General features: G+C 38.6%; 1 protein-coding gene across 1 annotated transcript in view; it reads right to left on the bottom strand.

The window, feature by feature from the left end:
* Nucleotides 1–14,360, bottom strand: part of gpr143 (G protein-coupled receptor 143) — a 30,106-nt gene that overhangs the window by 6,461 nt on the left and 9,285 nt on the right. Inside the window, exons 5-9 of the mRNA XM_061971194.2 lie at nucleotides 10,838–10,930; nucleotides 10,643–10,752; nucleotides 10,471–10,579; nucleotides 10,286–10,403; nucleotides 322–574 (exon numbers count right to left, since the gene is read on the bottom strand). Of these exons, the coding sequence (XP_061827178.1) occupies nucleotides 322–574; nucleotides 10,286–10,403; nucleotides 10,471–10,579; nucleotides 10,643–10,752; nucleotides 10,838–10,930 (683 nt within the window). The remainder of the gene's footprint in view (nucleotides 1–321; nucleotides 575–10,285; nucleotides 10,404–10,470; nucleotides 10,580–10,642; nucleotides 10,753–10,837; nucleotides 10,931–14,360) is intronic.

Genomic DNA, 14,360 nt, shown 5'->3' with positions numbered 1-14,360 from the left:
CATGGGAGTAAAACATTTGTTGACTTAAGAGACAGCGCCCTCTGTTGGATTCATAAAAGCACTTCTGCTTAAGTCAACATAATTTTTTTTAGCAATATAAAGCAGAGAAAAAATAATAATCTGGAAAATTTTGAGGGGGGCGAATAGCAAACCACAAATAAATAGGCATCTACTGCATATTGTTCCAAATGGATGCTAAGTGCTGCATTGAGGCGAATAAGAAGGATGAGGAGCAGTGTGAGGTATTTGTGAGAACTCAACTGAAGTGTCACCAGCCCTCATACATGGGCGAGCTATTGGGGGCGCCGTGAGGCCAATTACCTTCTGAGAGGACGCTGATGGCGTCCGACTGCGGCTGCCCGTTGCCGTTCATGCTTTTCTTGGCCTCCTGGACGTGACTCTGGTAGAGCAGGGCCGTGCCCACCATGGCGTTGTGGCCGCCGCCGCCGTTGGCCACCGAGGTGGAGGGCGACTCCCAGGCCAGCTCCCTCCTGCGGCTCAGGTCCACGTCCAGACCGGTCCAGCCGTGGAAGGCCAGCGTGTTGAGGAAGGCCTGCATGGGGTTCAGGATCCCCTGCATGGGAAGAAACAAGCAAATTAGGGATGATGTAATATCTTAAAGAGTGACGCCCTGCCTCAAATAAACCTGAATAGTCCACTTGACTGCACAATCCTAATATTACAGAAACAATTAATGCCCCTCACCTACAAGCCATCTTTCTTGTTCATTTAATAACTTTAAAACACAAATAAACTGTAATTATCTCTAATATGACACAAAGGTGCCTTGTCCCAAATAAAATCCCAATTTGCCTCGTCCAGCCAAGTAAATACTGTACATGCCACACCTCAAATAAGCACTTTCTTGGGAGGAAAAAACTAAACATGTAATGCCACTAGGGGGCAGTAATTACCTTTACTATGACACAAAAGTGCCTTGTTCCCCAATTTGTGTCATCCAGCTAAGTAAATTAATGCCACACCTCAAATAAGCTCATTCTTGGGAGTAAAAAACAAAACAAATAATGCCACTGGGGGGAATTAACAACATTTACAGATTTGCGTCTTCTTGAGAGGGGGAACAAGTGGTGACATTAGAGTTCTGTAATTACCTTTACTATGACACAAAGATACCTTGACCCCCCAAAAAAATCCCAATTTGGGTCGTCCAACTAAGTAAATAAATGCCACACCTCAAATAACCACCTTCTTGGGAGGAAAAAACAAAGTGGTGCCAATAGAGGGCAGGGACAACGTTTACTATGACAAATAAGTGCCCCGTTCCCAAAATGACGGCAACCTCTTGTAAGGTGTGTCTGTGTCACACACCTAAATAAATGAATGCCGCACCTCAAATAAGCACCTTCTTGGGAGAGGAAAAATAGTGGTGCCACTAGGGTTCCGTAATTACCTTTACTATGACACAAAAGTGCCTTGTCCCAAAAAAAAATCCCAATTTGTGACATCCAGCCAAGTAAATAAATGCCACACTTCAAATACGCGCCTTCTTGGGAGGAAAAACAACAAGTGGTGCCACTAGGTGGCAGTAATTACCTTTGCTATGACAAATAAGTGCCCCGTTCGAAAACGACGGCAATCTCGTGTGTCTGCGTCACACACCTAAATTAATAAATACCGCACCTCCGATAAGCGCCTTCTTGAGAGGGGGACAAAGTTGTGCCATTAGGGTTCTGTAATTACCTTTACTATGACACAAAGATGCCTTGACCCCCAAAAAAATCCCAATTTGCGTCGTCCAACTAAGTAAAAAAATGCCACACCTCAAATAAGCTCATTCTTCGGAGGAAAGAAAAAACAAGTAATGCCACTAGGGGGCATTAACAACCTTTACTATGACAAATAAGTGCCCCGTTCCAAAATGACGGCAATCTATTGTAAGGTGTGTCTGTGTCACACACCTAAATTAATAAATGCCGCACCTCAAATAACCACCTTCTTGGGAGGAAAAAACAAAGTGGTGCCAATAGAGGGCAGGAACAACGTTTACTATGACAAATAAGTGCCCCGTTCCCAAATGACGGCAATCTCTTGTAAGGTGTGTCTGTGTCACACACCTAAATAAATGAATGCCGCACCTCAAATAAGCACCTTCTTGGGAGAGGAAAAATAGTGGTGCCACTAGGGTTCCGTAATTACCTTTACTATGACACAAAAGTGCCTTGTCCCAAAAAAAAATCCCAATTTGTGTCATCCAGCCAAGTAAATAAATGCCACACTTCAAATACGCGCCTTCTTGGGAGGAAAAACAACAAGTGGTGCCACTAGGTGGCAGTAATTACCTTTGCTATGACAAATAAGTGCCCCGTTCCAAAACGACGGCAATCTCGTGTGTCTGTGTCACACACCTAAATTAATAAATGCCACACCTCCGATAAGCGCCTTCTTGAGAGGGGGACAAAGTTGTGCCATTAGGGTTCTGTAATTACCTTTACTATGACACAAAGATGCCTTGACCCCCAAAAAAATCCCAATTTGCGTCGTCCAATAAATGCCACACCTCAAATAAGCTCATTCTTCGGAGGTAAGAAAAAACAAGTAATGCCACTAGGGGGCATTAACAACCTTTACTATGACAAATAAGTGCCCCGTTCCAAAACGACGGCAATCTATTGTAAGGTGTGTCTGTGTCACACACCTAAATTAATAAATGCCGCACCTCCGATAAGCGCCTTCTTGAGAGGGGGGAAAAAGTGGTGCCATTCAGGTTCTGTAATTACCTTTACTATGACACAAAGGTGCCCCCCCCAAAAAATCCCAATTTGCGTCCACCAGTAAATAATTGCCACACCTCACATAAACACCTTCTTGTGGGGGGAAAAAAGTGGTGCCACTAGGGTTTTGTAATTACCTTTACTATAACAAATAGGTGCCTTGTCCCAAAAAGACGGGAAGCTGTTGTAAGGTGTGTCACACACACCTGAATAAACTATTGCCACACTTTAAATAAACACCTTTTTGGGGGGGAATACCAAGTGGAGCCAATAAAAAAAAATAAAGTGCCAATTCATGTGGCCCACCTGAAAAAATTAATGCCACACTTTGGGGTGGGAAAAACAAATGGTCCCACAAGGGGGCAGTATGACAAATAAGTGCCTTGTCCCTAAAAGACGGCAACTTGAATATATAAATGCCGCCACCAAGGTGCTGTAATTACCTTTAATATGACAAAAAGGTGTTTCGTTCCAAGAAGACACCATCTATCATGGGTTACGTCGCCCACCTGAAGAACTAAACGTCTCACCTCAAATAAGCGCCGAGTGGGGAGCGTGGCTAAACACTGGTGGTTCATCCAGCAGTGGGTGGCAGTACCGTATTTTCCGCACTATTAGCCGCACCTAAAAACCACAAATTTACTCAAAAGCTGACAGTGCGGCTTATAACCCGGTGCGCTTTATATATGGATTCATATTAAGATTCATTTTCATAAAGTTTAGGTCTCGCAACTACGGTAAACAGCCGCCATTTTTTTTCCCCGTAGAAGAGGAAGTGCTTCTTCTTCTACGCAAGCAACCGCCAAGGTAAGCACCCGCCCCCATAAAAGAGGAAGCGCTTCTTCTTCTACTGTAAGCAACCACCTGCCCCCGTAGAAGAAGAAGAAGCGCACGGATATTACGTTTCATTTCCTTTGTGTGTTTACATCTGTAAAGACCACAAAATGGCTCCTACTAAGCGACAGGTTTCCGGTTCATGAAAAGACGCAATCTCTCCATCCGCACACGGATTACTATTTCACAGCAACTGCCTAAAGACTTTCAAGAAAAGCTGGCTACTTTCCGTGCATATTGTAAAAACAAGATAGCTGAAAAAAAGATCCGGCCAGAGAACATGGACGAGGTTCCACTGACTTTTGATATTCCTGTGAACCGCACTGTGGATACAACGGGAGCACGTACGGTGAATATTCGCACCACAGGGAATGAGAAGTCATCCTTCACTGTGGTTCTAGCTTGCCATGCTAATGGCCAGAAACTTCCACCCATGGTGATATTCAAAAGGAAGACCTTGCCAAAAGAGACCTTTCCAGCCGGCGTCATCATAAAAGCAAACTCGAAGGGATGGATGGATGAAGAAAAGATGAGCGAGTGGTTAAGGTAAGTTTAAGTTTACGCGAAGAGGCCGGGTGGCTTTTTTCACGCAGCTCTGTCCATGTTGATATACGACTCCATGCGCGCCCACATCACGCTGGTTTTTAATATATTATTAAAGTTTGACTGACCTATCTGACTGTTTTTTTGACATTCCTTTAGCGCAGTTAGATGCGGCTTATAACACGGGGCGGCTTATAGGTGGACAAAGTTTTGAAATATGCCGTTCATTGAAGGCGCGGCTTATAACCCAGGGCGGCTTATGGTGCGGAAAATACGGTAATTACTTTTTTGTGTGACAAATAGGCCGCCTGTCCCAAAAACACATCAAACTGTTGTTGGGCACATCGCCTACTCAGTGGCTTAGTGGTTAGAGTGTCCGCCCTGAGATTGGTAGGTTGTGAGTTCAAACCCCATACCAAAGACTATAAAAATGGGACACATTACCTCCCTGCTTGGCACTCAGCATCAAGGGTTGGAAATTGGGGGTTAAATCACCAAAAATGATTCCCGGGCGCGGCCACCGCTGCTGCTCACTGCTCCCCTCACCTCCCAGGGGTGATCAAGGGTCAAATGCAGAGAATAATTTCGCCACACCTAGTGTGTGTGTGACAATCATTGGTACTTTAACTTTAACTTTAATAAATAAATGCCGCACCACAAATAAACACCCATTAAGGAACGAAATAGCTGGTGGTGCCACTAGTGGGCAGTCATTACCTTCACTATGACAAATAGGTGCCTTGTCCCAAAAAACAGTAACCAGAATATATTAATGCCGCACCACAAATGAACACCCATTAGGGAACGACATAGCTGGTGGTGCCACTAGGGGGCAGTCATTACCTTCACTATGACAAATAGGTGCCTTGTCCCAAAAAGACAGCAATCTATAGTGAGGTGTGTCACACTTCAAAAAGGCGTCTTCTTGCGGAAAATACAACTAGTGGTTCCACTAGGGGGCAGTAATTACCTTCACCATGACAAATAGGTGCCTTATCCCCAAAAAACAGCAACCAGAATATATTAAAGTCGCACCACAAATTAGTTCCCATTAGGGAACGCCATAGCTGACGGTTCCACTAGAACAGGTGTTGGCAACCCGAAATGTTGAAAGAGCCATATTGGACCAAAAATTTAAAATAAAAATACTTCTGGAGCTGCAAAAAATGAAAAGCCTTAAATAAGTCTTATTATGAAGGCAACACATGACGTAAGTGTCTATATTAGCTATTAACGATCAAAATGACTATGTGTCGCAGGCTGACGCAAATCTTTGTTGATAGAAATGTTGAACTTTTATATTTATTCTACACATTTTTACAACATTAGAAACCATTAGTAAATCAGAGGCTACTCGGAAGGTGAGATAACTCCTGGAAATGACTGGCTTAGAATGGCCAAAGGTTTGCTGTGGTCTGGAACAACATGTCACACGAACAACTATCAGACATGCAGCCAATATTACATACAGATAATGTGTCGTGAGACATGCAAGTATAAATTAAATACACAAGAGGACATAAGTAAAGGAAATTAAATGAGTTTAAATATACCTACAAACGAGGCATAATGATGCAATATGTACATGCAGTTAGCCTAAATAGCATGTTAGCATTGATTAGCTTGCAGTCATGCACTGACCAAATATGCCTAATTAGCACTCCAACAAGTCAATAACATCAACAAATTGACAGCGCCGGAGAAAGTTGTACATGTGAATAAAATACGGTGCGTTCAAGGACCGCCAAAATTAGTAGGACAAAACGGCGCTCGCCAAATACCCTCATCAGTGAAGCATGTTTAATATAAACAATGGGATTTCTAACAATTAGGAAGGTTTGTGTCATGTTTTCTCTCTTACAGAAACAATATTAAAACAAAAATGATGTTTTTTTTCACTTTCATAGATTTTTGAAAAAGCTACCAGGGAGTCACTAGGGCGGCGCTAAAGAGAGCCGAGTGTTGCCGACCCCCGCACTATGAAGCAGTAACGACCTTTACTATGACAAAAAAAAAAGCACCTCACAGCAGAAAGTCACCCACTTGATTCAACACCACCCCTCAAATCAAGCCAACTATTTTTCTCTTACGGGGAAGTGACCTGAGGGAGGCCGTAATTAGACGTCGTTATTATACGGTAAACAGACGTGGAATCTGTAAAGCTGACATTTTAAAGGAGAGAGTGATGCTGTATGGATTATTTAAAGTAGTACTAATACAAGTACAAAGTTGTGTAGCTTTTTAAATTTTTTTAATTAAATCAACATAAAAAAAAACACAAGATACACTTAGTGTGTGTATATATGTGTGTGTATATATATATATATATATATATATATATATATATATATATATATATATATATATATATATATATATATATATATATATACATATATATATATATATATATATATTAGGGGTGTGGGAAAAAATCGATTCGAATTCAAATCGCGATTCTCACGTTGTGCGATTCAGAATCGATTCTCATTTTTTTTAAAATCGATTATTTTTTTTAATTTATTTTTTTAATTATTATTTTTTAAATAAATAAATCCAACAAAACAATACACAGCAATACCATAACAATGCAATCCAATTCCAAAACCAAACCCGACCCAACAACACTCAGAACAGCAATAAACAGAGCAATTGAGAGGAAACACAAACACGACACAGAACAAACCAAAAGTAGTGAAACAAAAATGAATATTATCAACAACAGTATCAATGTTAGTTACAATTTCAACGTAGCAGTGATTAAAAATCCCTCATTGACATTATCATTAGACATTTATAAAAAAAAAAAAAGAACAATAGTGTCACAGTGGCTTACACTTGCATCGCATCTCATAAACTTGACAACACACTGTGTCCAATATTTTCACAAAGATAAAATAAGTCATATTTTTGGTTCATTTAATAGTTAAAACAAATTTACATTATTGCAATCAGTTGATAAAACATTGTCCTTTACAATTATAAAAGCTTTTTACAAAAATCTACTACTCTGCTTGCATGTCAGCAGACTGGGGTAGATCCTGCTGAAATCCTATGTATTGAATGAATAGAGAATCCTTTTGAATCGGGAAAAAAATCGTTTTTGAATCGAGAATCGTGTTAAATTGAAAAAAAAAAAATTGATTTTGAATCGAATCGTGACCCCAAGAATCGATATTTAATCGAATCGTGGGACGCCCAAAGATTCGCAGCCTGTATATATTAGGGCCGCAACACCTAATCGATTAAATCGATTAAAATCTTTTTTTTTTTTTTTTTTTTTATAAACTGCAACATTTACAAACAGCTGAGAAACAATAATCAAAATAAGTACAAAAACAGTACAAAACAGCGTCAGGGCGGCGCTGAGGCTACGTCTCATGAGGTGGAGGTAAGCTAGCCAATGATGTGTCATGTACAGCTCACGTCTCCTTTGCGGAAACATTCGAAAAATGGCACAGGAAAACAGTACAGGTAGTTCAGTGGAAAAACATCTTGAGGTTATTGCTTCAATGGAGAAAAGTGTACGACCTAAGCCGTCAAAAGTGTGGGAACACTTCACTTTAAAGACTTCAAAGAAGACCGTTTCCTGCAAAATGGCACGGAAGTACAACATTGCTTTAGGAGCACCTGAAAAGGAAACATGTTGGAGCCATGGATGAAGGGAAGAACTCACAGTACGTAACTTTTTAAGTCCATAGTGGCAACAGGCATTCATGAGTTCAGCTTTCTTGTGAGTAACGTTAACGTTATGCCTTTGTTGCAACGCGGGGCTGATAATGTGTCTCCAGCACATTTGACTCAGTTTTGAGAGAGAAAACGCACGGTTACCAATTTCGAAATAAACGTAATGGACAGAAATATCTCAGGTTGGTTTCATAATGGATCAATGTAGCCGGGCCTGATAAAGCTATATAAATCTATTTAGATTAGAGTGACGCTTTAGTATAACTAAATGTTATGAAGGTGCTGGAATATTTCATGCTATTATTCAGAGGCAGCCTAAAATGAATCCTTTATTATTCACAACAGAAACGAATATCTGATTCAGTTCTGATCTGATGAGTTACAGTTCTGTGTTATTATTGCTGTATGCTGCACCCCAATGTCCAGAACATGGTGCCAGTTTGCTGTTTTTTTCAATAAAATACTGGAAAGGATATAAATGTAGTTTGTCTCTTTTATCCGATTAATCGAAGTAATAATCGACAGATTAGTCGATTATCAAATTAATCGTTAGTTATATATATATATGTATATATATATATATATATATATATATATATATATATATATATATACACATACGTATTCATATACACACGGCGTGGCGCAGTGGAAGAATGGCCGTGCGCCTTGCTCCTGATGGGTGCTGGTTAGCACCTTGCATGGCAGCTCCCTCCATCAGTGTGTGAATGTGTGTGTGAATGGGTAAATGTGGAAGTAGTGTCAAAGCGCTTTGAGTACCTTGAAGGTAGAAAAGCGCTATACAAGTACAACCCATTTATTTATTTATTTATATATACATACGTATACATATATATACTATACATACTGTATAAGTATATATACAGTACATATACACATATTAAAATGTATACCGTATATCTAAGGGCTGTCAAGTGATTAATTTCTTAAGTCAGATTAATCACACTCTAGATCTGTGATTAATCATGATTAATCACAAATAATTTTTCTAGCATTTTTATTTATTTATCGTTTTTATATATTTATTTCATTTATTTAACCATCTTTATTTATATTATTTAAAAAAATGTTTATTTATCTATTTTTTTTGTTTTTTAAGTGGCATCATTCAGAGCCTGCAGGTTTTGGAAAGGCCTTATCTCATTAATTTTTTACTACGACTTTGAGGTAAAATCTCAGCACAGTCCTGTTACCTAAATATTTTAAATGGCATTTGTTTACCACAAATCTGGTAAATAACTGTAAAGCATCAACATGCTATCAGCATGTGTGTATATATATATATATATATATATATATATATATATATATATATACACACACATATATATATATATATATATATATATATATATATATATATATATATATATATATATATATATATATATATATATATATCATCCGGACACGAAACATTTTCTTTACATTAATGTTGCACTAAAACAATTGTCGTTGTGTTGCTGCGGCTTCAATTATTGTTCACTACAATTGTTGTATTGATTCATCGTGGTTCATCACTAACGGAGGTTAGGAGCAATTTATCGATAGTTGCAGTGTCGCCATTTTGGGATATTTTTTAAAATTGTGAGCCATGTATTATGTATCACAATGGAAGGAAAGGAAACTTTGTCCATGGGGCGGAATATTGTCTTTACAAGATCCAGGATAGAAAAGTCGTGGGGGGGGGGGTTTAGTGTTAGCGGGGGTGTATTTTGTAGCGTCCTGGAAGAGTTAGTGCTGCAAAGGGTTCTGGGTATTTGTTCCGGCACGATGTTAGAATGGATGAAAAGCGGACGTGACGACAGCTTGTAGAGGACGTTAAAGGCAGTGCCTTTAGGGCACGCCCCCAAGACTGTGGTCCGGGTGGACTACGAGATATAATGACTGATGAACACCTTTGTTCGATAATGAAGGTTGCCTCAGCTCAAAGCCTGAGCCCTGACATTAATGAACTAGCATCCAAGAAAAGATGGCAGGTATCTGGCTTGGGCACATCAGATTAGATCGGTGTGTTGCAAACTGAGCAGTTTGAAGTCCTGAATGGTTGGTTTATTCATTGTTATTTTATTTTCAAATTTATTAGCCTGTGGAAAAAGTTAATGTTGATATTTACCTCAGAAGGCTGCAAATAGAAAAGAGGCATTCAATTTTTATTTAAATTGTATTTGATATGCCATTGATATTTTTTAATTATTATTATTATTATTTGAAACTGGATTTTGCATGTCACTATAAAGTTATATAAGCCTTGCTTGTTCAATATTCAATGCAAAACTGGTTTGGGTCCCTGTTAAAAGGTTAATTTGTTCAACCTTGGCCCGCGGCTTTGTTCAGTCTTAAATTTTGGCCCACTCTGTATTTGAGTTTGACACCCCTGGTTTAAAGGGTTGTGTAGCTTTTAGTCAAGTAGCATTATTTGTGACAGCATGGAGGCAGTTGAGTAAACAGAATAGGATATTTTGTACCATGATGAACCAGGTGATGAGCGCAGCGTTGCGGATATTCCTGAGAGTGCTGTCCCCGACGTCGGCCTGCATCTCCAGGTAGAAAAGGAGGCTCTCATTGATGATGTTGGGAAGCCAGCTGGACATCAAAACAACAATATTGCGTCATCCTGACCAAGGGCACATGTTAAAACCAACCTACCTACCAGATGCCAAAAACCAGCATTATTTTAAAGAAGCGGATCTTTATGGTGCTGGCCAGCCGCCTCTCGTTTTCCGTGTAGATCCCTTGGCGTCCTTTCAGCAGCGATGTCACTGAAAGGAACAAAAGATGGCTCATTTGGGACCTTCTGAGGAGACGTTACCGCGGGAACGCACCTGCTGACGTGGTCCTGTTGAAGAAGATGGGGTTGGCCACCAGGACCAGCAGCATGGGCGCGTACGTGGTGACGTAGTGAGGGATGGCGTGCTGCAGACCTTGTTCGCAGCTGCGTACACACACACGCAAAATACTCATGTGAGCGATTGTGCCGCCGCACGGACAGGAAGTGGCGTGGAAGGTCGGAGTCTTACTTGGAGATGGAGGGGTAGTAGAGCATGGCCAGGCCCTCCACACACAGCAGCAGAGCCAGACCCCATGTGATCATGTGGTAGAGGATAATGGTGCTGAAGGAGGACACAGCCAGTCATGAGACCTCAACACACGTCTTTGTCCACACGTTTGACACCACACTACCGGTTCACTACCGCGCTGGAATTATTGGGGTTGCATTTAGGTCATCATTTTTTTTCCCACTCATGTGTTACAGTCCACTATGGATGGACGGGCACCAGATTTGGTACTTTTATAGGCAGCTGTATCAAACGGTCAAATCATTGGGTGCCATATTTCCGTATTATCCGGTTGTAAACACTTGGCGGGCAAACAGAGTTTAATTAATCGTGGATGTGTCCGCAGGGTGTCTCTAACCTCATTTGAAATATCTGACAGTATAAATGCTGCAGTCATCTTGTGGACAACGTGAGCAATTCAGGTTAATGACCATGAACTGCGTTTTGAAGTAGTCACAGCACAGTTTTTTTTTATATATGACCCAATCCAATCAACCTTTCCCACTCATGGTACAAATAAACACAAAAGGTAATTCACACACTAATGGCGGAAGATGCCATGCAAGGCGAAAGTGCTAACCACGACCCATCAGGAGCATGGGTGAGGTGTCTTGCCCGAGGACTTGGATGGCGGAACCCTCAAGTTAGTGGCATTGCTGCTCTACCATCTATGCACCCAAACATAACACAACCTGCTGACTGAACTTTGTGGAGAATACAAAAAACGTCCAATATATATTTAAAAATGACACCCATTTAAATCCCCTGCAATGCTTGATGGGAAACAATGCAAAACATTTTCTCCACACTTATTTAAGTTTGGCATTTAGCTGCTTGATATTTCTGATTGATTACAAAACTTTTGGGGGTCGTCAGGGAAGTAAACAAGGTAGGATTCAAACTTTCACATACACCTAAAATTCAATTATATAATCATTAAATATATATGTATATGTGTATATATGTATATGCATATATGTATATGTATATATATATGATTCTCACACACACACAAGGTGTGGTGAGATTATCCTCTGCATTTGACCCATCACCCTACATATATAATTGGAAAACAGTGTATGTATATGTGTATACATGCGTGTACACATATATATATGTGTTTATATACAAATGTGTATATACATACCTGTAAATATGTATATACATGTATATATACTTATGTATACATATATATATATATATATATATATACATACATTTACTGTATATGTATACATGTTTATATATGTATACATATATACAAATGTGTATACATATACACATGTATATGTGTGTACATATGTGTATATAAATATATGTATATTCATATATATGTGTATGCATGTGTATATACATGTGTATACACGTGTGTACACTTAATGTATATACACATGGATACACATATGTGTATGTACATACCTGTATATATGTGTATACACATGTATACTTATACATATATACAGTATATATACACACACACACACACATGTGTACGTATATATGTATACATACTGTATATATATATTTATGTATACACATATAAGTATACATATATATATATATATATATATATATATATATATATATATATATATATATATATATATATATATATATATATATATATATATATATATGTGTGTGTATACATATGTATATATAAATATATTTGTGTACACAAATGTATATATACATATGCATATATGAATATATGTGTATACAAATGTATATTTGACTAGCATGTATTTTGACTAGAGAGAGGGGGGAGGAGAGAGGGTTTTGGGATCGGGAAGACAGACCATTTTTGGCGGCGCGATAGAATGTTCTATGCTGGACTGGTCTCAAAAAATATATCTGCAAAGCTTTGCCAATATATTACAAAATACCTATTCTGTCTCTGGTGGTTTTTCAACTCAGCTTTAAGTGTCGTAAAGAGCTTGGGAGCGACTTGTGACTTGAATTCCCTGGGAGGAACAACTGGTCCAAAACGCAACAATATATACATACATGTATATATATATGTATTTACATTAGCATTAGCCATTTTACATGGCAATTTCACTACCAACTAAAGATGCATGTTAAAAATCAAACCGCTGGTGTGTAATACGTACAATTCTTACAGTACAAACACGTTTTAGGGCACAATAAAAAACGATATTCCACTTAATGGCAAAGAGTACTCCCCGACAGGCAACACACCATTGTCTATACACTACTGCCACCTAATGTCTTGGAATTGCAATTACACGCAAAATCTATGATACTTGCAAATGAGACTCAGAAGTGTAAGAAAACAAGATATAACAACTGAACAGCAAAGTTATCATTATCAGCATATTGTTAAATGGTAAATAAAAAAAAATATTTTGTTATTAAACAAGTGAACATTAATGTACACATAAACACAGAAGTACCATAAATTGATACCATTGAGTATTGACTTCCGGGTACGGGGAATTGGTACTCTATTGTAAATATGTTACCATGCCTACAGTCCACTGGCATTGGGGTCAAATTACAATTGGGCAAAATTAAAAAAACAAAACTTGCAGGGCACACATTTAAGAAGTACCACCACCTACAGTACAGAATGCTCAGCACCGATCTACTTCCTGTGACATACTTCCTCCTTTATTAACCGATTGGAACCATTTAAACCAGGGGTGTCAAACTCATTTTAGTTCGGGGGCCACATAGAGAAAAATCTACTCCCTAGTGGGCCGGAGTGGTAAAATCACGGCACGATAACTTAAAAATAAATCAATCAATCAATGTTTATTTATATAGCCCTAAATCACAAGTGTCTCAAAGGGCTGCACAAGCCACAATGACATCCTCAATTCAGATCCCACATCAAAAATAAAGACAATTTCAGATTGTTTTCTTTGTTTAAAAATAGAACAAGCACATTCTGAAAATGTACAAATCATAATGTTTTTTTTACACTTACATGTTGCGGTTAACAGTATTCTACCTTTATTTGTCATTATTTATACTTTCTGAATAAATTATGTGATAATGTTCACCAGTCAACTCGTTGTTGTGAATTTGCAAGTTATCAAGATAAAAAAAAATGAAATCAAAATCAAATTACAGAATGTTATTTATGTAGTTTGATAATTTTCCTCGACTGGTGCACAAACAAAATCTCGTTGACATGTATGACTTAAGTGTTATTATGACAATGACAATAAAGGAATTGATTGATTGATTGATTGACTAACGTGTTTATTTGTTTTTTTTTTCATCTACAAAGATACAAAGAATTGCTATTGCGACATCTAGTGGACACATTTAGATCAACAGTTTCTTTCATTCAAAAATTTCGGCTCATTTTTATACTTAGCAAACTCATCCCACGGGCCGGATAAAACCCGTTTGACACCCCTGATTTAAACCTAACAAAAGTTCCACTCGCCCAGGACATGTTCTGCATTATTTCTTCAGTTCAGAATTTTCTTCACAAGAACATCAAAGGAAA

This window comes from Nerophis lumbriciformis, linkage group LG13 (genome assembly GCF_033978685.3).
Source record: "Nerophis lumbriciformis linkage group LG13, RoL_Nlum_v2.1, whole genome shotgun sequence".
Taxonomy (NCBI): domain Eukaryota; kingdom Metazoa; phylum Chordata; class Actinopteri; order Syngnathiformes; family Syngnathidae; genus Nerophis; species Nerophis lumbriciformis.
Note: the sequence above shows the minus strand (reverse complement) of the source record. Positions and strands in the feature narration are given on the sequence as shown.